Source organism: Panthera tigris, chromosome A1 (assembly GCF_018350195.1).
Source record: "Panthera tigris isolate Pti1 chromosome A1, P.tigris_Pti1_mat1.1, whole genome shotgun sequence".
Lineage (NCBI taxonomy): Eukaryota > Metazoa > Chordata > Mammalia > Carnivora > Felidae > Panthera > Panthera tigris.
The window spans coordinates 174,733,540-174,760,005 of NC_056660.1; the positions used below are offsets into that span (position 1 = coordinate 174,733,540).

Consider the following 26,466-nt stretch of genomic DNA (forward strand, 5'->3'; position numbering starts at 1 on the left):
CGTTATTTTGGTTTTGGAATCCCATTCCTCAAGCCACTGAGTTCAAGCACAGGCCAAGGGTCACACTGGTGACCCATGCTGGTCCTCAGTCATCTCCTCTCTTTAACTAAGCTACCTTTTTCTCTAAAAGTAACCCAGATTACCATGTAATATTTTACCTTGGCCCCTAAGGAAGTGTTAGCTCATTAGAACTCCATATCCACATCAAAAGCAGATGTTTGCCCATGTACCTAGAACAAGTAGACAGTCCTCTGCTCTCTTCTTTGACCTATCAGTATTCTTGTTCACTCCTTCCCCCTTGAAACGCCCTTCTCTTTTGGGACCATGGCAGTATCGCTCTTGGTTTTTTTCCCATTCACTGACCAGTTCTCCTCAGTTCCCTCTTCAAGATCCTCCCCCTCTGCTTGACCTCTCAGTGTTAGAATCTCTCAGGGTGAGGTCATGGCCGTGCTTCCCTCCTACAAGTCCCCTCTGAGTATTTGCTCTCCTATTACTTCCAAGTCCATCCTTATCCTTATAACTTAATCCAGACCTCATCTAGAACTCAGCTTACCCTACTGGACACTTGCCCTTCAGCCAACATGCCTAAATGTACCACGTCCACAGCAAAGCTCTTTGTGGATCCACCTGCCTCTCAACATTTCTTCCTCAAGTCATCTCCCCCAAACAGCAGTATTATCCAGGCTAGTGCTCATGTCAAACCAAATACAGGAATTCTCCCATGACTGCTCCCTTGCCTTCACTCCCCAAATCCATTTCAGCACCAGCTCCGGCTTCTCAAGCATTTCTCTCAAATCAATCCACCTGTCCAGTTACATTGCCGCCACCCTAGTCCAGAGCATCATCATCTCTCCATGAATGGTTTCTCTGGCCAGCTTCTTGTTTCCATGCTTGCCTCCCCAAACTTAGGGAAAAGAGTTTTCTAGATCGAGGGAACAGAAGATACCACTATACATTCAGAAAACACTCAGGAGGCTGGCACATGGAGAAGTCACAATGAGTGGTTTTGAGTGGCCAGAACATAGAGCAGGTGAAGTGAGGGGTAAACAGAGCTCTGAATGCCACCAAGCATCTTGAAGATTAACTTGAAAGCAGTGAAAAGCCAAGGAAGGATTATAAACCAGAGAGTGGCTTTCCAGATGTGTCATACGAATAATGGAGAAGCCTCTGCACAGTGAGATACACTAAAAAGATGTGGAGAACAAGAGAAATACAACCCTACAGAGTTATTGGAATCAACTGGCTATTGGGCGTGTCATGAAATTTGATGTTCTGTTCCCGTGTAGGGAAGCCAGAAACACTTCCCTTCTATAAAAGAAGATATGGCAACAGTCGCCTTTTTTTTTTTTAGTACTATGAAGGGGAAAGCATAAGAAATGTGAGCCAATCATTAATTGTACCTTGGAGGAATCAGCCTACATAAGCAAAGAAAGAGAGAAGAGAAAATAAATTTGCAAAGAAAGGCTCTATTCTCTGCAGTTGAAAAAAAAAATGGTAAAAAAAAACCCGGAGCCCTGAGCTCCTTGATTAATAACAGAAATGGGGAGGGGAGGGTGGGGAAATGGAGAGAGAAGAGGACACATTCTTTCTTATTATTTAAAGTAGGGTTTTACAAATATTTGGGAAAAAATGAACCTCCAGATTTTCAAATACCATTGTGGATTTGGGCACCGATACAAGTTTGTTTTCTTTTCATATTTTACATCAGTCCCCATTGTCCTGTCAGCGGCTGATATGAAGAACATAATTTAACATAATTGGCATTGTGAAAACGGGATAAATTATTCATCCCGAAAGGACCCCTCGTCTGGATATATTCCCCCTTCACTGGCAAGGCCAGATAATACATGGTGGTTCAGATGGCACAAAGTACAGATCATAAAAATTTAAAATACTACTTCCTGGGATTATCAATAATGAAGAGGTTCCCACATGGAGAGGCCCCAGGATTGGCAAGAACAATAAATTAAAGTGCAGAAGTGCTGACAAGGAGCAAGATTGTATTTTTATGAGCTGGACTTGCACGGGCTGAAAATAGATCTAAGCTGCACCCTGAAGCTCGTCTCTGCAGCTAAGAGAGAAGTTCAGAGCAGGACAATGAATCTGCTGAGCACCTACTGTGTGCTGGGCACTATTGCTAGGGACCCTAGTGATGTGTTGTTGTTGGTTAATTCTCCTAACTCTCCTTACAACGTTCTCCCCAATCTTCATGTAACCCCTTTAAAGTCATTAGTGTTCCCATTTATTTTCAGATGAGAGAATTTAGCCTCAGAGACGTCAGCCACTTGCTCATGACCAAATGACTGGTAAGTGGCTGAACTGGTGGTTCAAACTCAAGATCCCCGTGCTCTTTCCTATCGTGGACTTAAAGTGGGTACCCTCTGCCACTGTGCCAAAAGCTTTACAGCCTATTTCTCAGGAAACCCTCTCAGTCAGTCTGAAGTAGGAGTGATTATCCCCATTCTACAGATGAGGGACCTGAGTCCTGGAGAGCAGAAATGACCTCACCACCTCACACACGGCTACTAAAAAGCAGGGCCAGACCTTGAAGGTAAGCTTTTGGCTCAGCTCCAAGTACCACCCGCTAAGAATGTCACCTTTCAAGAATTATCACCTTCCGATTCTGCTTTCATGGCACCTGACACACATTAGGAGCTCCATGAATTACTGTTGAATGAATGAGTCCTATCTCTAAAGAGACAAGGTGAAGTTGATCAGATGGGGCCTGAGTACTTCGCTGGGAACCTTTTCCCAGCTCCCCCGCTCACCTCTTAACCCATACTCCGTCTTTTGGGGTTTGAGTCTCTTTCTCTGGGCCCTCAAAGCTTGGCGAGGGCTCAGAACAGAGTAAAATGTTAGTGCTCAGAGGACATTAGTGGTAGTATTGTCCAACCCCCTCTCTCACAGGGGAGATGGGAGCCCAGAGGGGGGAAAGGGATTTGCTGTCCTTTCTGACACAGAAAGATTGGGTCAGAAGCAGGACTCTAGTATGGGTCTCGTCACTCCCAGTCTAGGGCTCTTTCCATGGGATCAGGTCTCCTTTCCTTGCTCAGAGGCAGAATGGAGGCTGGGCCACTTGGGCATCAGATGCACCAGCTGTAGTCCAATAAGACTACGTGTGTCCAACTCCGTGGCAGTGCATAGCATGTGGCCAGATGACGGACCCTCCACCCAGTCCTCTGCGGGGAAGGGGGAGGCTTCCAGCTCCTGTTATGAGCAGAAACTAGCTGCCTGGGCCAGAATCCTTAGAGTAGAGGTCCACAGGTCTGCCTCTGAGCCTGTCCTCTGTGGTCCAGAGGCCCAGCCCACTTCACCGCTCAGCACTGCTTGTGGTCTGAGGCCAGCCCTGTGCTCTCCACGATGATCCTGATTCTGGGACTCAGCTGCTGAGAACGGTAAGAATAGCAACAACAACAAGAAAAATAGCCTTGCATTAGCATTTACTCCGCGCTGGACAGCCGGGTGAACATTCGACTTACATTGGCTCATTTCGCCCTTAAAACAGTTCTCACGGGAAGAGATGATTGTCCTCATTTTTAACAGCGAGGAAACAGAGGTACGGAGTGGCTAATAAACTTGCCCAGGGTTGCACAGCAAGTAGGTGACAGAGTTAGGGTTCAGATTCAAAGCGCACTGCTATAATGCCTTCCTCCACATGCTGGGACACCGGTTTGTTCCTTGTGTGAGTGTGCGAGTCACTTCCATGCTCCAAGACTGTCTCACCATCTGGGAGAATGGGGGTGACTTTTTAGAAGCGGAAAATCTGGTACATGCTCATGGTAAAAAAAAAAAAAAAAAGAGTATGAAAAATAGAGAATGAAAGCCTTCAAACGGGCCACCTTCCAACCCCTATCCCTACTCCCTCAACATTGAAGGGTGTCTTGTGAGTCTCTCCAAACCTGTTTTGTGAAATTAAGGACAAAACATACACACAGATGTGTTTCCACAAATAGGATGACTCCATATCATGCTCCTTAAAGCTGTTTTAACGGAGCGATGTCTGTCACTCCTTCCACATCACACAAGCAAGAATGCTTCGTTCTCACAACAGCCACTTAGCCTTCCACAGCCGTGCACTCAAGTTCATCCCACCCGTCCAAGCGCGTGGAACATTCCAGTTGTTCACAGGCCTTTTTTTAATACATAAGCCTTGGTGTACTTGAAAAAAATATACCCCTAAGGTCACTACCTTCCGGTAAGAAGCATACCAATCAAGTGGTATCTATAGTTTAAATTTTATAAGCGATGTCAACACACCCTCTGCAGAACACTGCACCACATTATGTAACCAACAAGAGTGTGCCGAGAAGCTCTGCTTAGCTCCAGACATTAGCTCTGCTGACAGCACCAGACGTTACCAAACGTTGCCATTTGGGGATTTTTTTCTTTTTTGCCAATCTAATAGGTAAAAAGTTATATTTTGCTTAAAATAATTTTTTTTTCGTTTTTTAATGTTTATTTTTGAGAGACAGAGCACGAGTGGGGGAGGGGCAGAGAGCCAGGGAGACACAGAATCCCAAGCAGGCTCCAGGCTCTGAGCCGTCAGCACAGAGTCCGACGCGGGGCTCGAACCCACGGACCGTGAGATCGTGACCTGAGCCGAAGTCGGACGCTTAACCGACGGAGCCACCCAGGCGCCCCTAAAATTATATTTTTAAATTGTAATTTTAAATATGCTTAGTGGTCATTTTATGTCTATTTGATGGAATTGCTGGTCAGAGCCTTTGCCCCAATTCGGGGCGATTTATAAACTGTTTCTTGAGAGTGTCTGAAGAATAGAATAAGGGGGCTCTGTGAATCTCAAATCTGCAGAGACGTGCACTTCTGCTGCTCCCTAAGGAAAGGCTGATGGTTCCGTGATCCTGTGTTGCAGAGAGAAGAACCCTCTGATAAAGCCACAAGAGAGGCCAAGAAAGCACACAGGACTCAGTGACAGGAGAGGCATTTTCTTTGGCCACATTCATCCAGGTCCACCCTGTTGGGCCCCCCTGTACCCTCACCTTGAAAACCCCATCCTTCTCAGCATCTTTTATTTTTATAGTCATCGTCCAAAAATGTGAACTTCAGGAAACACAGTCAGGATGTCCAGTGAAAGGTAGGAAGCTATACCAGTAAATCACCATCGCTGTGCCATTAGACCGTTTTCATGCTTTTTCCCCACAATAGCCCTGTTAGGTAGGTATTATGCTCATTTTACTGTAGGACACACACACACACACACACACACACACACACACACACACACAGCCCAGAGATGCTAAGCAACTTGCCTAAAGCCACACAGTAAGTAAATAGCTTAGCTGAGACCCAAACCCAGGCTTCTGGGGCTACAAAGCACCTGTGGTTTACCACGCAAAATACAAAGTGTACCAAACATCAATACTGGATCTCCAAAAGTCTGCATTCCTTTCCTCCCACAAGCAGGTGAGCCAGCCTCGTCCAGGACATATAAAGACTACTGATTACTAAATCAGTAGAAAGGAAAGGAACGTTTGCCCACAGCCTGGTTGCTAGCTTGCCAAATACATGATTCATCTGGGGCTTTGCCAAGGTGGAGTTGTGTTCATTTGTGGCTCGCTTTCTGCAGACCTGCAACCCATTCGTTGGCATCTCTTAATGCACCTGTGTGCAGGTCTTGGTGCATTGATCCTTTGGGTGTCCTAGGATAGCATTTCACCTCTCTGAGTCTGTTTTTGCATCTGTAAAATGGCCATAATGCTTGCAACCTCACAGATGGGTTGTGGGAACATCCGAGTTACTGTGGTCACTTAGATACACCAAAGGCAGCAGGGCCCTAAAGGCATGTCCTACAATATGGTATCTGCAGACGGATGTTCCAGCCTCTAGAAAGCTTGTGCTCCTGGGCTGCAGAAGCCACCCAACTGCTTGGATTCAAGTCTATTCCTACATCTGTCAAGGGGAGAAACTAAAGCCCAGCTTTAGGCTATGCAAGGGACAGGGGACCTTACTCGGCCAGCATTTCCCACTGCCCGTTGCATGCCAGGCTGCACGATGAGGCACAGCCAGGGCCCTCAGGCCCTAGTGGGCAAGTACCCTCAGTGCCAACCAGACACCAAGTCAACCTAAGTCCGCCCCCCTCCCCATTCCCACTGCCACTGCCCTAGTGCGTGCCACCACCACCTCCCTCATGAACATGGCAGTGGCCTTCTAGCTGACTTCCTGCCTGCCACTCACTTCTCTTCTTCACCACTCATGGGAGGCATGGTGCAGGAAACCCAGTCACCTCTGTCGTGGGAAAACTACTCTGGTTTTGTAAGAGGGATACATGAGAAGGAACAAGGAAGAGGAGACCAGGAGACCCAGCATGGGTCCCTCGTCCTTAGGGTGGCCCACAGCAGCCAGAGGAATCTTCCTCAAATAGAAACCTGATCCTATTATTCTCCTACTTTAAACCCCTTCAGAATGTACACTGAGCCCCCCATGAACTTGGGCCCACCTCACCTCATCTCTCAAATCTCTCTCCCTCACTCAGAATGCCCAGCCAACCGGGCCTCCTGCCTATTCTTCCAACTCCCTCAGTGCCTATCCACATGCATGACCGTCTGCCTCTACTCCCCTTACCTCCCATCCCCCAGGTGTCAAGGAGGGACCTTCCCCAGGAGGACGTCCCTTGACCAGCCTGCGTCACAATCAGGTCTCTTGCGCCTTATCCTTTCTCACATCACAGCCCCATATTCCTTCCTTAAGAGCCCTTCCTGCAGCTTGCGTCCCTGTACAGCTGTTTGTATGATGGCTTGCTTGAAGTCTGCCCCGTTGGACTGGAGACTCCGTGAAAGCAGTGGTCCTGCCTGACTTTTCATGGCTGGCTATGCGTAGCTTAGCACAGTGCCTGGCACATGGAAGGCGCCCAAGAAGATCTGCTGGACGAGGGAGTGACTGAGTGAGTGAATACCTTCTATGTTGATAAGTAAAACCATAGCTATAAGTATGGGTGGCTAGGCAAGGTGCCCAGAAGAGCTGCCATCTGAGCTGGGTTTAGGAAGATGAGTTCTGGCTTATTAGGCAAAGGGGTGAGAAGGGCATTCTGGGCAGAAAGAATGGCCTGTGCAAGGAGGAGGAAGCAGGAACCACTCTGGAGAGTGTGGAAAACTCGAGGGTAGTGTTTCTCAACCCTGCCACTGTTGACATTTGGGGGGTGCATCGTATGCACTGTAGGATACTTAGCAGCAGTCTTGGCCCCCACCCACTAGATGCCAATAGTGTCCCCCCACCTACAGTTGTCACAACCAAAAATGTCTCCAGACATTGCCAAATGTTCCACTGAGGGGAAAATCACCCTCCACTGCTCTAGGTAGGTCTGACCTGCTGGTGTTCAAAGTACAAAGTAGGAGTGGTGGGAATGGAAGCCAGTGGGCAGAGAAGGATTTGCCAAGGCCAGGATTTGAGGACTGTAGACTGTGCAGGTGACTGAAAAGGGTTTCCATGAGAGAAGGGCCCGGTCCCATCTCCAGGGAGGCTCCCTCAGGTGCAGTGTGGAGGTGGGATGCTGGCCTCTCTCCCCTCCTGAGGCAGGCACCAATCCCTCCAGTATTGGGCAGGGAGGGAGCACTGGAGGCCGGGATGTTCTCTCTGGAGGATGGTGCCCAGGCCTCACCTGCTGATCCAGGGAGCTCAAGGAGGAGCAGGGCCACAGATGAGAGTTTGAGGAAGCATTCTTGGGGGTGGGAGGCTTCTTGTTATTGAGGGCAGCACAGTGCAGAGGGAAAAATCGGGGTTTCAGGTGCACTGGGATTCCAACCCCAGCTCTCCCACTCCGTCTTTGAGGCTTGGGCAAGTCACTCTATTGACCTGAACCTCAGTTTCCCCATCAGTGAAATGGGTGCACTATCCACCCCCCAACAGAGCCATTGACACGATTAACTGAAATAATGGATGTGAATGCCTTGTGAGACCCATTCCCAGCCCAGAGACAGGGCTTCAGACATGCTTATTTCTCCAGTTAGCCTCTGAAAGGTTTCCCCCTGAAACTCCGTCTTCATACTAAAGCACATTTAGTGAACAAACCTAAAGACGATTGTCACTATCACACACCAAGCACACTCTGCATTTTACATTTTCAAAAAAAAAAAAAACAAACAACATTATTCAACATGAGGGTTAAATATACTTCCTTCTGATGTGCCCATTTTCGAACACTCACCATCTGACTGGAACCTAACCAAAGAACTAAAAACTGCATCAGGACTCACTTCACCTTCCCTACAGTCCTATGACTTGAGTCCTGATACCAGTATCCCCACTTTACAATGAAGAGGCTGAGGGAGCTTAAGAAACTTGCTGCAAGACATCAGCCAGGGCAAAATAGTGAAAGGTGGGGCAGGGCCGGGCTTCAGCATCTCTGCTGCCAGCTAAGCACGTGGAGGACCCCAAGTGCAAGTTCACTTCTAACGCATCCGTTGTCACGTCGGGGGGAAATGTGTTTACTCCTGTGAATATTATAAAATCAAAGCGCTAGCATGGAAAACCGCTACGATAATTTCCTGCTCAGAGAAGAGGTCTAAGGGAGGAGAAAAAAGTCACATGAGTCACATTGTTAGATGGGCAACTAAGCTCAAGACAAAGCCCAAGTCGGTGGACTCTCAGGCCAGCTGGCTCCTTGTTTCTGCTGAAGTGGAAGCTTCTGGAACAACACTGCTTGGGTTCTGGGTTCTCTAGACATTGCCAGGATGCTCCCTTAACTATGTGCTTTGGGAAGTTACTTTACCACTCCATGCTTGAATTTTGTCATCTTCAAAAATTAGATTAAAGTAACAATTCCCTTATTCAGTCCTATGAACTATTGAAAGGGTGAAAGAAAAGTGTGTGTGTGTGTGTGTGTGTTAGTGTGTTTACATACAGCTTAGAACAGAATCTACTTTTTAGGAAGCACTTGAAAATTATTATTATTATTCTTGTATAGTTACTTTTGTGCCAGGTATCTTACATATGAGGCCATATCTAACTTTGTTCTGACAATTGTGAGGTAGGGATGATCCTCCCCACTTCACAAAGGAGGAAATTGAGGCGCCTGGTAGGAAAACTTTGTCATGAATGTCTGTGACGAGCCCCTGTTAGGATGTGTCCCTCTAGGGATTTGCATCTTCCAGAATGCATTGCTTTCCCTTTCCATGCATTCAGGTCCCCAATGTATTTGTCCTTCAGGCTTTGGGACAGCTTTTCGGTACATCTGGATTGGACACTCAATGGTTATTATGCTTTTTCCTCTCTAAACCAGAGAAGAAAGCCCCCAAAAGTGAGAGGATGGAATGGTGTTGGAGTAAAGGGAGACAGAGGCCATGGTATCTCTGGATGATTTGCAGGTGTTTATAGGCATTGGGGGAGGGGTGACCTCACCACAATCCGTTTTCCTTGCACACCTTTAAGGGACATACAGGTCTTCCAGGCTATAGCTGTTGGCAGAAGGGTAAAGATTCTTTCCAAAGCCTCACAAAACCTTGAGAAAATATCTCCTTTTCCCTCTCCAATTTCCATTATATCTGGGTTCAGATTCCAGCATTGCTGCTTACTCCTGTCTGTAAGGTTGGATGACTAACCAAATTTCTCTGATCCTTCGCCTTTTCTCCTATAAATTTGTGTGCATAATCCCTGACTCCCATGGGGAGATGTGCACCTACCACAGTGATGCTCAACTTTGGCTGCACACAGGAGTCACTTGGGGAGATTTCATGAATACTGATGCCTGGGTCTCACGCCCAGAGCTTCTGATATAATTGTTCTGGTATGTAGCCCAGGTATCAGGATTTTCAAAGCCCCCCCTCCCGCCCAGATGATTCTAATACACAGTCAAAAACTGAGAACCTCTGCTATTCCTGTAGCAGATACCTAGCTAATACTGTTCTTTCACATTTCTTTAGTGTTAAGTGCCTGTTCACATTTTATTTTTAAAAGCCTTATCAGTCTGTCATGATGGCTCAAGGATCCTTTATCTCTGCCACCCCCATGTACATTCTCAGATTGACAACCTCTGCACTTTCAAAACAGATGACTCAACCCCCAGCCAATCAGCCAGGCCCTTTATCTAGCTTTGGCTCCTCTTCTGTTCATTGGCTAGAGCCAATTGGTTAAGACACACAATGCCCTCCTGGAGATGCCAATGAGAAAATCAAACAGATGGAATGATCCATTGTTTGCTCTTCAGCCAGGGAACTATATCATTTACCTCCAAATCTAACTCTCACAGTGTGCAAAAGCTCGCATTGCAAAACCCCAAGTTCTCTCAACTGGATCTTAAACAATAATGTTTCTCCCACCTCTGTCCACGAAACGACTTTTGTATCAGTGCCCACCTTTGTACAAATGCCCACCTCCATTCTTCATGGACTACTCCCATGTCAGGAGATGTGCCATCAGCCAGTCATTCATTTCCAGCCACGCCTCCCCCAAAGATGCTCTACTCTAGTCATGCTATTTCTCCAAAGCTCTCCATGCTTTGCCTATGTCTTAAATGTCTTTTCCTCCTGTAGTCTATCTGGAAGATTTTTACTCACCTTTACAAGCCAAATTCAAATGTTCTCCTCTGCAGTTTACCTAATCTGTCCTTCCAGCCCCCTTCCTCCCCAACAGAATTTAATTGTTTCCACCCCTGTGCTCTCACAACCTGTGATATTCTCAGGTATAGCATTTACCCTGATGCATTATATTAAGTATTTTACTAGATGGGGATTTTGTCATTTGTCTTTTCGTAACCAACTTGTAGCGCAGGGATAGGGCCTCAGCAGGTGCAAACTAAATGCTTGTTGGACTGCATCCAATTCTCTGTCCTCAAATCTATACCAGTGAATTTTTGAAACACCTCCCCCAAATAATCAAGACAATTTTCTCTGCCACCATCTACAAGCTTATTAGCCCTCATCTGCTACGATAAAACTTTAAAAAAGAAAGATTAATTTTCTTGCCCATGTATGTATATGTGAACAAAAAATGAGTAAACACTTACCATAAACCTGAAATAACATGAGAAATGTCATGTCTCTGAAAGGAATAACTACATTTTACAAGAAAGGGGACATATTGGGCTGAGGGAATGAAAGGTTTGGAGAGGTGGGATTTTTTTTTTTTTTTTTTGCTGCTTTATTTCCTGAGGTGGGGGAAGCATGAGGGACCGATGGAGAGAGGAGTATCTGCTTTACCTTTTCCGGAGCAGGCAGCTGTAAGTGGTTAACCTCCAAGGGAGTGATGAGAGGGACGGTCTGGAAGCCATCCTCAACCGAAGGCGGCTTGGTTCCCTTCTCACTGGGGTTACTGTTCAGCTTCACCATCCTTACACCTTTCTTCCCAGACCTAAGGCAAGCAGTGGGGTTCTAGTTACAGTAGGAGGTGAGGCAGGGAAAAAGAAGGCTGACGACAGAGAAAAAGCGCTGTCCTCAACAGCTCACTCGGCTTTCAATATAGAGATCAGTCATCTATCTATCTTTTGCTAGATTTCCTGACACGATTCTCATTATCCAGTAAAACTTCTTTAATCATCAAAATCTGCCACCCACCCATGGGGTTCAACAGCCTTAAAATTCGGGAAACTCAAGGAAAATCCCAGACTTACACAAACAATATACAAGCTTTTAAAAAAAAATCCAAGACACTAGAGCTAATACAGTCATATAATCTCAGTGAAAAGCTTATTTGTACTGCAAAATTAAATCCCATTATTCTGGGTCACTCTGCAGTATGATAAATTTCACCTTACCACCACACCTTACCACCTTGCTATTTTATTATGTTGGCTTTGCTTCAGCAATCTCCCTAAAATACAATAAGTACATTCAGTGTCTCTATGTATACTGCACCCTTTCACATGATATGTAGGTTGTACAGGAGGTACAATTTCCTAAAACAAAAAAGGACTGGCTTGAACCTGATCCTCTTATTCAGCCATGGAATTCCTCCATTTCCTCAATAGCGAAGGGCCATTTTTTTTTTTTTTTTTTTGCTTCCATGGAAAGTTAGCAACCCCCACATTGCAAGATTGCCAACTAAATAAACAAATCGCATATATTTCTCTCAAGCTCCTTTGGAAGTCAAACGGTACTCCCACCCCAACCCTAGAAGCCCAGACAACTGAATTTCTCTTGTCAATCCTGATGATGGAACATTATTAGACAAAATAGGGTTGTTGTGGAGGTGAAAGGGATGGTAAAGGGTCGGAGGATATTGAGCAGTGGTTATAGCAAAAACAAATGCCTACTTACTGTGATGCACTCTTGGGGGGTCAGAGCAGATTCAAGCCAATTTGAAGAGGAGGAGGACGGCCAGGAGTCCTCCCTCCTCAGCCCGAGCTCGTGGTGCTGAAAGGACAGCGCCTTGCCTGTGTCTGGATTGGGAGTTTCTGAGAGCGAGGCGCGAGCGAGAGGGGAAGAGCTCCTGGCAGCTGCCTGCCTGCTCCCTCACTCGCGCCCCCTCCCACCGGGGAACGGGCTCCCACACCATCTGTCATCTGGCACCACCTGCTGTTTCTCATGCATGGCCACAACCAGGGCATGGGACAAAATGGTTTCAAGAAGTGGGAGGGATTCTGGCTATAATAATAGTAGTAATAATAATAATAACCATATAACAAGCAATCCTTGAGTCTTTAGAAAAACGAAAGGAGACATATTCATTAGGAGGAGGGACCACCTTTTAAAATCTTCCAGAGCAATATTCTGAAAACCCAAATGGTACAGGACCTACACTGTGCTCTGACCTGGGGTAAGGAGTGAAGGGGAACTAATATTTATTGGGTATTTCCCATGCAGTGGGCACTTTTCCAATCTCTTTCAGACTATTTCCCTCATTTGCAAAACATGATGGGGTTAGTATGAGGTGTGAATGTGATAACAACAGGAAGGGAGCTCAGAGCAAGTAACATGGTGAGCACTGCATGTGAGAAGCTACTATACTCACAATGCCACTATAAACACACAGGTCAGCTAAGGTCGCATAGCTGGTATAGTACCAGGAACTGAAAGTTGAGCCCTGACCCATGGCCACAGATGTTTGTATGCAGTCCACACGTATACTTTCCAGGTTGGTGTCTGGAATCAGGGAAGGCAAAGTCCTAGACTTCAAGGTCTCTAAAGTTCTGACTGTGAGGATCTTGGACATTTGTATTCACTCCCCGCCTCCATTTCTTTATCTTGGATGTGGGAATAATAATTCCTCCCTTGCAGAGTAGTTGTGAATAAGAAAAGATTGTGCTCAAGGAAACCCTTTAATATAACTCTATTAGTCTATAGACTAGAGACTATTACTGTAATAGTCTATAGACTATTATTCTCCTATTGAGTTCTGAAAAATATGTTTGACAGTTGAAAACAAAAATATGACATCTTTATGAGGTTTTCCATATGTATAGATGTAATATATAAGATAAATGCAACATAAAGAAGGGAGGATAAAGGGACCACTATGGTGGTAACGTTTCTATACTCTAAGTGGTAAAGTATTGATCCCCACTAAACAGTGAAGTTAGCTATGTCTATTTTAATCCCCAGCATTACCAAAAATATACAAAGGTCAAAACTGCAATAAGGAAATTTAAATGGAATACTAAAAAATTCAAATAACCCCAAAAAAGGCAGGAAAGAAAAAAAGAGGAACAACAACAACAAAAACAAAGAAAACAAGAAACAAATAATGAAATAATAGTCTTAAATCCAAACTTAGCATTGTCATCCAGAGTTGACAGTTTAGAGTTTAATCCTGGTGTTGTATATTCTATGGATTATGGACAAATGTGTAATGACATGTATCTACCATCAAACTATCATCCAGAATAGTTTCACTACCCTAAAAATTCTCTGTGCTACACCTATTTATCCCTCCCCCTCCCCTAATGCTTGGCAACCACTGATCTTTTTACTGTCTCCGTGATTTTGCCTTTCCAGAATGTCATATAGTTGGAATCAATAAGTTGACTTTTTAGATTGGTCCTTTCACATCATAAAATGCATTTATGTGTCTTCCATGTCTTTTCATGGCTAGATAGATCATCTTTTTTTTTTTTTTTTTTTTTGGCACTGTGTAAGATTCCACTGTCTGGGTGTACCACAGTTTATCTATTCACCTACTAAAGGACATTATGGTTGCCTCCGCATTTTAGCAATTATGAATGTGGCTGCTCTACACGCTTCTGTGTGGGCATGAGTTTTCAACTCCTTTAGGTAAAAACCAACAAGTGCAATTCCTGGATCATAAGCTAAGAGTACGTTTAGTTTGGTAAGAAACTGCCAAACTAACTTCCAAAGTGTCTGTACCATTGTCCATTCCCAGGAGGAATGAATGAGAGTTTTCCTATTGTTCAGTTTTTTTTCTTTGTTTTCTTATTGTTGAGTTTTCTTATTTCTTACTGTTGTTATTCTTATTCTATTGTCATTCTTATTCTATTGCTATTCTTATTGTTTTTATTTTTTATTATTGTTTTCTTATTGTTGAGTTTTGAGAATTCCTGTATATATTGGATAACAGTTCCTTATCAAATATATCTTTTGCAAATATTTTCTCCCAGTCTGTGGCCTATCTTTTCATTCTCTTGACAGTATCTTCTGCAAAGCAGAATTTTTTAGTTTTGCTGATGTCCAGCTTATCAATTATTTCTTCCATGGTTCATGCCTTTGGTGTTGTATTTAAAACATTACCACCAAACCCAACGTCATCTAGATTTTCTCCTATGCTAACTTCCAGAGATTTTATAGTTTTGTGTTTTACATTTACGTCTGTGATCCATTTTGAGTTCATCTTTGGGAAGTGTGTAAGGTCTTCATCTAGATTAATTATTTTGCATATGGACATCCAGTTGTTCCAGCACCATTATCAAAGATCAGTTGACTATATTTATTTAAGCTTACTTCTGGGCTCTCTATTTTGTTTTATTGGTCTATTTGCCTATTCTTTCTCCAGTAAAACACTGTTTAGATTACTGTAGATTTATAGTAAGTCTTGAAGTCATGTAGTGTCAGTCTTCCAACCTTGTTCTTCTTTTTCAATATTGTATTGGTTATTCTGGATCTTTTGCCCCTCCACACAAACTTAAGAGTTAGTTCATTGATATCCAGAAAATAACTTGCTAGGATTTTGATTGAGATTGCATTGAATCTATAGATCAATAGAAAATCTGGCATCTTGGGAAAAACTGAGACATTTATAATATTGAGTCTTTCTATCCATAAACATGGAATATCTCTCCATTTATTTAGCTCTCCTTTGATTTCATTCATTATATTTTTATTTTTCTCATACATTCCATATATTTTGTTAGTTTATACCTAAGCATTTCATTTTTTGGTGATACTCTAAATGATATTGTGGGTTTCTTTAAAAATGTTTATTTTGAGAGAGAGAGAGAGAGAGAGAGAGAGAGAAAGGGAGAGAGAGAGAGAGAGCACAAGTGGGGAAGGGGCAGAGAGAGAGAATCTTGAGTAGGCTTCATGCTGTCAGCACAGAGCCTGATGAGGGGCTCGATCTCATGAACCGTGAGATCATGACCTGAGCCAAAACCAAGAGGTGGATGCTAAATCAACTGAGCCACCCAGGCACCCTGGTATTGTGTTTTTAATTTCAAATTCTACTTGTTAATTGGTGGTGTATAGGAAAACAATTAAGTTTTGTATACTAACCTTGTATCCTGCAACTTTGCTATAACTGCTTATTAGATCTAGGAGTTTTGTTGCTGATTCTCTCAGGTTTTCTACGGAGACTATCAAGTCATCTGTAAATAAATATAGTTTTATTTCTTCCTTCCCAATCTGTATACCTTTTATTGCCTTTCATGCCTTATTTTATAGGACTTATAGTATGATGTTGAAAACACAGTAATAAGACATCCTTGCCTTGTTCTTGGTCTTAGTGGGCAGTTTTCTAACATTAGGTATGATATTACCTGTAGGTTTTTGTGATGATGTTCTTTATGAAGTTAAGAAGTTCCCTCCCCTCTTACTAAAAGTTTTTATCATAAATGAATGATGGATTTTGTCAAATGCTTTTTCTGCATCTGTTGAAATGAACATGCAATTTTTCCTCTTTAGCCTGTTGATCTCCAAATGTTGAACCAGTTTTGCATACCTGGGATAAATGGTTGTGTGTATAATTGGTTGTGTGTATAATTATTTTTATACATTATTGGATTCAATCTGCTAATAATTTGTTGAGGATTTTTACATCTATGTTCATGAAAGATATTCATCTGTAGTTTTCTTCTTTTGTAAACTCTTTGTCTGATTTTGGTATTAGGGCAATGTTGGACTCACAGAATAAGTTAGGAAGTATTCTCTCTGTTCCTATCTTCTGGAAAAGATTGCAGTTAATTGGTATAATTTCTTCCTTTACTGTTTGGTAGAAACCACCATTGAATCCATCTGGGCCTGGTGCTTTCTGTTTTGAAAGGGATGGGCTACATGGGCGATGGGCATTAAGGAAGGCACTTGTTGGGATGAGCCCTCGGTGTAATATGTAAGTGATGAATCACTAAATTCTGCTCCTGAAATCAATACTACAGTATATGTTAACTAACTTGAATTTAAATTAAAAAAAAAAAAGGTTATTATTGATTCTATTTCTTTAAGAGATATAGATCACTTAGACTATTTCTTCTCGTGTGAATTTTGGTAGAGTGTGTCTTTCAAGGAATTGGTCCATTTTATCTACATGATTAAATTTGCGGGCATAGAGCTGTTCATAGTATGTTTTATTATACTTTTAGGGTATATGGAATTGTAATGATGTCTCATTTTTTATTTCTGATATTAGTAATTTGTGTCCTTCATTTTCTTTTCAGGTAGCCTGGTCAGAAGCTTATTAATTTTATTAATCTTTTCAAGAACCAGCTTTTGGTTTTGTTGATTTTCTCTATTGATTTCCTTTTACTTACTTCTTCAGATATGTATTGGCCCTGTTTTCCTTCTTCTTATTTTCTGGGATGCTAATTACATGTATGTCAGACCTTTTCCCAACATCTCTTAAGGGAAAGTGTCCATTTGTTTTCTCTATTGTCCATGTGTTTTTCTTTTTCCTCTTCATGCTTTAATCTAGATATTTTCTGTTTGAACTATCTTCCACTTCTCTAATTGGCTCATAGGATTTTTATGGGCTTTTTTGTTTAACTTGCCCAATTTCCTGGCAAATTGTCTATTGAGTTTTAATTTTAGTTATTTAAAGATAGTCTTTATAGTTCCTTTTGTAGATGTCAGGTCTTTGACATTTTGCATTTTATCACCTGTTTTCTTAATTACACTATTCACAAATATTTCAAAGTCCATGTTTGATCATTCTAGTATCCAGATCACATATGGACCTGGGTCTATTACCTTTTTATTATCCCTTGGTTGACCCTGACATGCCTATTAATTTTTTATTGATTATTTTACACTGTGTATGAAAAATATATGTAGGCTCTAGATTCTATTATTTTCCTAAAAAGACCATTTCATTTTATTCTGACAGGTAGTTAAATAGGGGCAAATTCATTTGGATCCAATTAGGGATTGAGTTAGAGGCCAGGTTTCAGTTCTTGTAAAATCTGATCTGCTTTTGGTTTGAACAGTCCCTTGGGGGTCTCAAATGATAACCCAGGGTGTTCATCAAAACTCCTCCTCCATGGCAGACACTGAACTCCAATTGTTGTTTCTCTGTGGCACCATGAAACATCAAAGGTTCAATTTAAGTCTCTTCATATCCATTCCCTATTTGGGTTATCAGCTTCAAGGATGACGTTGAAATCAGAAAACACCTTGAGTGAAAATATGGTAGAGAAGTTTGGGCTCACTTTCCAACAGTTCCCTTTTCTCTAGGATCTTGTCCCTTCCAGTCCTGGATAGCTTGGTAGCCATGAATTCCAAAGTTTGGCTCTCTAGCCCCAAGAGACTGATGAAAGTTCTTGGCCACGTCTTTCTGGTAAGTTTCTAGGCATATCATTAAGCACTGGCAGTGTGAAGGGGAAAAGCAGTGAGAATTGAGGGTTTGCCCCAGTCCATTATTAATTTCTTTCCAGAACCTTAGCTCCCTAGGTCCCTGCTTCACTGGTTCTTCTTCAAACAGCTGTTTTGTTTGTTTCAGTTTTTTTTTTTTTTTTTAATTTTTTTTTTTTAACGTTTATTTATTTTTGAGACAGAGAGACAGAGCATGAACAGGGGAGGAGCAGAGAGAGAGGGAGACACAGAATCTGAAACAGGCTCCAGGCTCTGAGCTGTCAGCACAGAGCCCGACGCGGGGCTCGAACCCACGGACCGTGAGATCATGACCTGAGCCGAAGTCGGACGCTTAACCGACCGAGCCACCCAGGCGCCCCATGTTTCAGTTTTAATTAACAAAGGTTTTTTTCTAATATTTATTTAATTGGGGCCACAGTGTGAGCAGGGGAGATGCAGAGAGAGGGGGACAGAGGATCCTAAGAGGGCTCTGTGCTGACAGGCTAACAGCAGTGAGCCTGATGTGGGGCTTGAACTCACAAATTGTGAGATCACGACCTGCGCCAAAGTTGGACACTCAACCAGCTGAGCCACCCAGGTGCTCCAACAAACTTTATTTTTTTTAAAGCAGGTTCAGGTTTACAGAAAAATTGAGCAGGAAGTACAGAGTTCCCATATACACCCTCTTCTGCCACCACCCACCCTGTGCAAACACACATCCAGTTTCTCCTGTTACTGACATCTGACATTAGTGTGGAACGTTTATCACAATTGATAAATTGGTTCAAATTGGATGAGCCGACATTGATACATTATTATTATTAACTAAAATCCATTATTTAAATTAGGATTTACTTTGTATTGTACACTCTGTGAGTTTTGCCAAATGCATAATGTATCTACCATTACATGTATATAATGCATTCATCATTACAGCATCATATAGAAGAGTTTCACTGCCCTAAAAATCCCTTGTACTCTACCTTTTCATCTCTCCCTCCTTCCCCCCAAACCCCTCTCAAGGACTGACTATAAATTTGCCTTTTTCAGAATGTCATATAGTTGGAATCATACAGTATGTTTGCCTTTTCAGATTGGCTCCTTTCACTTAGCAATATGCATTTGAGGGTCCTCTATGTCTTTTCATGGCTTAATAGCTCATTAGTTTTTACCACTGAATAGTATTCCACTGTTTGGATATACCACAATTTATTTATCCATTCACGCAGGGAAAGACATCTTGATCACTTCCAAGTTTTAGCAACTATGAATAAGGCTACATTAAACATTTGTGTGCAGGTTTTTATGTAAACCTAAGTTTTCAACTCATTTGGGTAAATACCAAGAAAAGGGAATGCTAGATCATATGGTAAGTGTATGTTTAGTTTTGTAAAAGACTGCCACACTCTTCCAAAGTATTTGTATTATTTTGCAGCCCCAATAGCAGTGAATGAGAGTTCCTGCTGCTCCACACCTTACTAGCATTTAGCGTTGTTAGTGTTTTGGATTTCAGCCAATCCAAAGCTGTATCTCATTGTTTCAAATAGCTGTTTCTATTTTAGCCAAAACTTTAGTTGTTCTCAGTTTAGAAGTATTGCCAAGCTTCTCCATCATGCCAAACAAGAATTTGGGACTTACCCTCTCAGGTCCTAAGTTCAAAATTCCCAGAGAAGGGCTCTGATGGGTCCTAGTTGAGTCCAGTGACCACTTCTGACAAGGGAAACAAAATTTGAAAAAGATCACAACTTCCATTCAAACCACATGGTTGAAGTGGACAAAAGCGCTTCTTGGAAAAAAAGGAAGGGGGTGTTTCCAAAAAGTGGGAAGGAGGGTTGATCACTCAAAATAACAGATATCTAAATACCACAGTAGTGCGGTGCCTGGGTGGCTCAGTCGGTTAAGCGTCCGACTTCGGCTCAAGTCATGATCTTACAGTTTGTGGGTTCGAGCCTCGCGTCGAGCTCTGTGCTGACAGCTCAGAACCTGGAGCCTGCTTCAGATTCTCTGTCTCCCTCTCTCTTTGCCCCTCCCTTGCTTGCACTCTGTCTCTGTCTCTCAAAGGTGAATAAATGCTTAAAATAAATAAATAAATAAATAAATAAATACCACAGTAGCATGCTGAAAAGTTTAAACTTTATCAACATCACCCTTAACTAATAGTATGCTCTTAAGACAATGTATTGGCATTCCTGGATGAAACAGAGAAATAATTACTCTTTAAATATTATCTGACAATTGTAGGTGGCTTGCACCATAAATTACTTACAAAGAATATTTTTAAATCACCCATGTGTTTAGCATGTCATAGGCATTTTTTCACTTATAAAGTTTTAAGCTGTTATTCATTGTTTCCATGAGTTTTTAATCATTTTCCCTAATAATTGTGTGCATATTATGGAAATTAAAGATACAGTCTTTAGAGCCAGACTGTCTGGGGTCAAAACCCAGCCTTGCCACTTGCTAGACTTCTGCTCTCGGGTAAGTTTCTTAACCTCTTTGTGCCTCAGTTTCCTTATCATAAATACAGGACACTACCAATACTTACTGTGTAGGGTCACTATAAGGAGTTAATATCTGTAAGATGCTTAGAACAACACTTGTAAGTATTTACTCAACTTATTCAATAATTAGATACACATTGTTTTAGACCTAGCTCCTATATTAATCAGTTTTATTTTTAGTTTTCTAATTTATAGTTCTTAAATGTTTTCTTCTTCTTGATTTCCTTAAGTATATTTTATTTCTCTCTTTTGAACTTCCTGGAACAAATATCTAGTTTATTGGTTTGCTTTCTTCCTGTTTGAAAATGAGAAATTAATGTTATTATTTTAATTTACCTCTGGTTATTGCTGTTCTTTCATTATCATTCTTCAACTATTTTATAACTAAAGATTTGTTTCTCTGACGCAAGAGTCACTCAGTAAATAGCTTTATTTTTATTTATAAATGCTTACGTTTCTTTTTTTATTTTTGAGGGAGAGAGAGAGAAAGAGAATCTTAAGCGGGCTCCGTGTTCACACAGAGTGTAACCTGGGGCTCTGTCCCAAAATCAAAAGTCGGATGTGCAACTGACTGAGCCACCCAGGTGCTCCATAAATGCTTACTTTTCATTGTTGCTAATTTGTATATTTTGAGATCCATTTCCAGTTTTATGGTTTGTAGTCCAAGAGTGTTTTCTGTAAATTTTCTGACTTGCAGAATGTATTAAGTTTTCTTTGTGGCCTAACGTATGAACTATTCCTGTTAAAATTTTCTGAGCATAAGAAAATAAATCATTTTCTGTCCAAATACAGATTTTTTTATATATAACTATTAAGTCAAATCTGTCACATAAAACATTTAAATCTTCTGTACCCCAACTGATTTCTCACTTGCTTGATCTATCAGGAAATTAGAGATAGGTGATGCTATTTTGATCTCTGTTGTGATATTTCTCCTTGCAGTAAAGTTATGTTATTTGACATACCGCTTCATGATGTCACATCTTCTTGTAAATTTTGCTTTTATGGATGTAAAATGACCTATTATTCCTTTTTAGTGTTTTGGGATTTTAATTCCTCTCTATCTAAACTACAAATACAAACTCTTCTTTCTAGGTTTGTATTTGTTCTTGCCAGTTTTTGGATTGGACTTGGACTTTATTTCTTGCCTAGGTCATTACAAGTAGTCTTTTTTTTTTTAAACCTTTTTTTTTTTTAACGTTTTATTTATTTTTGAGACAGGGAGAGACAGAGCATGAACAGGGGAGGGTCAGAGAGAGTGAGACACAGAATCTGAAACAGGCTCCAGGCTCTGAGCTGTCAGCACAGAGCCCGACGCGGGGCTCTAACTCACGGACGGTGAGATCATGACCTGAGCCGAAGTCGGCCGCTTAACCGACTGAGCCACCCAGGCGCCCCTCAAGTAGTCTTTTTAATATGGGAACTTAACTCCTTAAAATGAACTCTTATGAAGACATGTATTGTCTTATACTTGTCATAATCTTCATGGTTCCTTGCTATTTCTTTCATGGTTTTCTACATACATTCTTTTCTTTACTAATTTGAAAGGCACACCTAATATTTTAAAATTATGTCTTCAGTTATTTTTTAATATACCAAAAACATATTTAAATCAACATTCATCTCCCAGCTTCAAGAATAGAACAAAATCCTTTGATCTCCTCCCATGTAAAGTGAGATGATTAGCATACATTTTTTTCTCTTCCTTTTCCTGCCTCTCATTTCTCCCACATTTATCAGATATTAAACCCAAGTCTTTACTTTCCCTGATGCACATTTTCCCATTGTATTTCCATTTCCTGAGACACGCTTGTCAAGATTCAGAGTGGGAGAAAAGTGAATACAGTGTGAGTCTTTTCCCAAAGGGCTCAATGAGACTGTATCTGAAAATAATTATGTTACATACATAAGTTTCAAAGGATCTGTGAGCTTCTGTGATAGGTTTTCGTTACATCTTAGCATTTAATGTTTTGTTTTGTTTCCATGTATAAGATATATCTCCAATGAAAGAGATGATAAAAGCAATTTAAATGTCTCATTATAAATCTTGTTAAGTTGTCAGTTTAAGAATGTTATTCAAAATTTAATGGTGTGGTAGGAATATAAGCTTTTTAGAAATCTGTTCTAAGAATCTCCCAGAGGCCAGCATAAAAGGAAGCTATGCTCATACTATCGCTAGGAGCTCTATATTTAAATTTCAAACAACAGCCGTCAGAAAGCTATGAAAAGCATGAGATTCTCTTTCTTCTTAAAAAAGGGAAGAGGGCATTGCCTATTTTTGATTTAAAGGAAAAATGGACAATAGAGAGGGAGAAAGGCAAATGACAGAAAGGCCAGTCCACATTTCCTCTCGGATTGGCTAGAAATAGACGCAGAAGAAGGATTTCTAAATAAAGGAGGCAAGTCTTGGGGGTGGAAATTGACATCAGCTTAACTCAAGCAGGATGACTTATGAAGAACCCTTCAATTAAGTCTGGGGATCCACCTAGAGATAAGTTGATAAGAATAAAACCTTTTAAAAGTTTCAAATTTTGTCTAGAAGTATACGTCTTTAAAATGCATTCCAAGGAAATCTTTCCTGTTAAATGATCCATTCACCTGTGCCTTCCAACAAAAGTTTTCTCAGTCTATGTTGTAAAATGAGTCACAGTTGAGTGGAAAGTTTTGGTTGTAGAAGAGGCTCCCCCAAAATCCAATTCTGAGAGCTCTGAATGCATGAAACATTTTAGAGAATGTTCTCACAATGAAGAAGGGAAGGGGGAAGGAAGCAGGACCAGGGGGAGAACCTGAACTGTGATACAATCTCAACAAAGCCCTCAGACAATCTCACAAGTACCTATGATGGCCTTTCTCAGTTGTCCTGAGTTCAGATGCAGATGGGCACCTTTCTCCGAGAGGGCAAGACCTTGGGCAATGTGGCTTTCTTCAGCCAAGGGCAGTTCTTGGAGAGGGCTAGAAGCTAAGGCTGTCAGCCAACACCTGAGGGGCAAAAGACTTTCAGTCCTGAAGGGGGATCTAACTGCGCAGCATGGCATCCACCACAGGCTCTGTCCTAGGCTGTCCTCGCGCTCCCTCATTCGACAGTCACAATCTGTGACTTCAAATATCTTTCATAAACCAATAACTCCTAAATGTTTGTCTCAAGCAGAGAGATTTCTTCTGGACTCCAGACGCATACATACAACTCTTTTCCTTGACATTTCCATTTCAATGGTTCACAGGCACTTGAACCACAGCGTGTCCAAAACGAAACTCCTGATCTCTCCCCTCAAACCTGTTCCTCCCGTGTTGCCTTGTGGTGAATTGCACCATCATTCATCCATTATCCGACCAAAAAACCGAGGATTTCTTGACATCTTATTCCTCATTCCTACATCCAGTCACCGGCTCCTGATCATCCTCCCTCCAAAATACATCTCACATCGGCCCACCCTTCTATTTCCATGACTCCTGAATCCATCCTGTCTCCCCATCTAACAAGTCTTCTGGCAACTGTATTTTCCTCCCCACCGATCTATTCATTATACTGTAGTCCAAGCAATTTCTGTAAAATGAAAGTCTAGTAATTTTATTTCCTTACTTAGAACCCTTCAGAGGCTTTTCTTCTTCATCTCCTGCTCCTCCCCCCCCCCACTCCTCCCTCTCCTCCTCCTCCTTAAAGATAAAGTCCAACATCTCAAACTTAGCCTGAAAGGCTCTTTATGGTTTGTCCTCTGTCTATTCCACAAGTTTCACCCCTGCCACTCTTCCCCTTACAGCTATGCTCCAGCTTCCCTGACTCCCCAAACACACTCCTTCCCAATCCAGAGACTTTCCACATGATGTATCTTCTATGACTTCCTCTTCAGGGAGTGCTCTTTCCCATTCCTGTAATAATTTCTTAAAATTCTTCAGAGTCACTTAAATATGACTTCATCAGAGAAGTCTCCCCTGAGACCTCAGACTATATTTGACTCCTCTGGGCTCCCATAAGACTGTTTTTTATGTTGAAATACCTACTGTTCTTAAAACTTTTTATGATTATTTGTGTAAATATGGCTTAATGAGAGTAGGGATTGAGTTCTTCCAACTTAAATATCAATAACCAGGAGGTAGATGGTCCACATCATATGATGAAATATTATTATGCAGTCATTAAAATGATGTCATAGAATATTAAGTAACATGGGAAATGTTTATAATGTTGAATAAAAAGAGTACTCAAAATTATAGAGACATTATGATTTTGACTCTGTGAAAATATAAAGGCTGAATACCAACTACTAAAAAGAAAGAATATGGGGTGCCAGGGTGGCTCAGTCAGTTAAGTATCCGACTTTGGCTCAGGTCATGATCTCACAGTTTGTGGGTTCAAGCCCCGCGTTGGGCTCTGTGCTGACAGCTCAGAACCTGGAGCCTGCTTCAGATTCTCTGTCTCCGTCGCTCTCTGCCCCTCCCCCACTCATGCTGTCTCTGTCTCTCTTCAAAAATAAATAAACATTAAGAAAGAATAATTATGAAATGTGACAGAGGTACTAATTATTGCTATAGTGGCAATCATATTACCATAGGTAAATGTATCAAATTAACATGTTGTACACCTTAAATTTACACAATGTTATGTGTCAAATATATTTCAGTAAAAAAGACTGAAAGATATAAAAATGTTTATGGATTTTTTCTGGATGAAATTTTGATGGATTTTCATTCTTATCTCAACACTTCTTTGCTCATCTCTCTCAAAACATGTGATTTAGGGGCACCTGGGCGGCTCAGTCAGTTAAGCGGTCGACTTCGGCTCAGGTCATGATCTCCTGGTTTGTGAATTTGAGCCCCGCGTCAGGCTCTGTGCTGTCAGTGCGGAGCCTGCTTCGGATCCTCTGTCCCCCCCTCTCTCTCTGCCCCTCCCCTACTTGCACTCTCTCTCAAAAATTAACATTATAAAATAAAAATAAAATAAATGTTATTTATTTCTAAACCAATGGAGGGAAATGAGTAATTTTCTGTTAGAGAAAACTCTACTGAGTTCTAGGAAACAAACTTTTCTAAACAACAGCATTTTTTTTTTTTTTAGTAAGGTAAGTCAGCCAACATGGTGAAATCAAATAGTTGAGTGCAAGTTTACTGGGTGTTATGGAACACTTCGTGGAAAATTCCTTTTATTCCTCTCTGACACACCAGAGAGGATTTATAGACCGTAAATATCTTTTACTATTTTTTCTTCCAACTTTAGTGAGATGTAACTAATAAGTATTGTAAATATTTAAGGTGTACAATGTGTTAATATGTGTATACGTTGTGACATGATCACCACCATCAAACTAACTAACATATCCATCACATCATATAGTTACCACTCTTCTGTATGTGTGGTGAGGACATTTAAGATCTACTCTCTTAGCAAATTTCAAACATACAGTACAGTATTATTACCAAAGTCACCATGCTATACATTAGATTTCCAGAACATACTCATTTTGCATAACAGCAAACTGTATCATCTCTCAAATTTCATACCTTTTAACCAGCACCTCTCCATTTCCCCCACTCCCAGCCCCTGGCAACTATCATTCTACTCGTGGCTTCTATGAGTTCAACTCCTTTAGATTTCATATATAAATGAGATTATGCAGTATTCGGCTTTCTGTGCCTGGTTTAATCATTTAGCCTAATGTCCTCCAGGTTTAATCATGTTTCTATAAATGACAAGATTTCCTTCTTTTTAAGACTGAATAATATTCCATGTGTGTGTGATTATACATACAGCTGACCCTCAGACAATGCAGGGATTGGGGCACTGATCCCCCAAGTAGTCCAAAATCTACGTATAACTTTTGACTCCCCCAAAACTAACTACTGTACTAATGGTCTACTATTGACCAGAAGCCTTACTGACAACATAAACAGTCAAGTAGCAATATTTTGTATGTTATTTGTATTACAGACTATATGCTCATGGTAAATAAGCCAGAGAAAAGAAAATGTTAGGAAAATTATGAGGACAAGAAAATACATTTACAACACTGTACCATATTCATAAAAAAAAATTAGTGTGTAAGTGGACCTATGCAGTTCAAAACCATGCTGTT

At 41.5% G+C, this 26,466-nt stretch overlaps 1 protein-coding gene across 3 annotated transcripts in view; it reads right to left on the reverse strand.

Moving 5' to 3' along the window:
- The window catches only part of NSG2 (neuronal vesicle trafficking associated 2), a 62,593-nt gene extending 42,852 nt beyond the window's left edge, over window positions 1-19,741 (reverse strand). The window contains exons 1-2 of one of the 3 annotated variants that reach the window (XM_042992039.1): window positions 19,536-19,741; window positions 11,151-11,301 (exon numbers count right to left, since the gene is read on the reverse strand). In XM_042992039.1, coding sequence (XP_042847973.1) covers window positions 11,151-11,279 — 129 coding nt within the window. In that variant the 5' untranslated portion in view covers window positions 11,280-11,301; window positions 19,536-19,741. Of the gene's footprint in view, window positions 1-11,150; window positions 11,569-12,206; window positions 12,529-19,535 lie in introns of those variants that run through there. The other 2 variants (XM_015537752.2, XM_042992029.1) reach the window with 2 other exon arrangements.
- Between the last annotated feature and the right edge of the window lie 6,725 nt (window positions 19,742-26,466).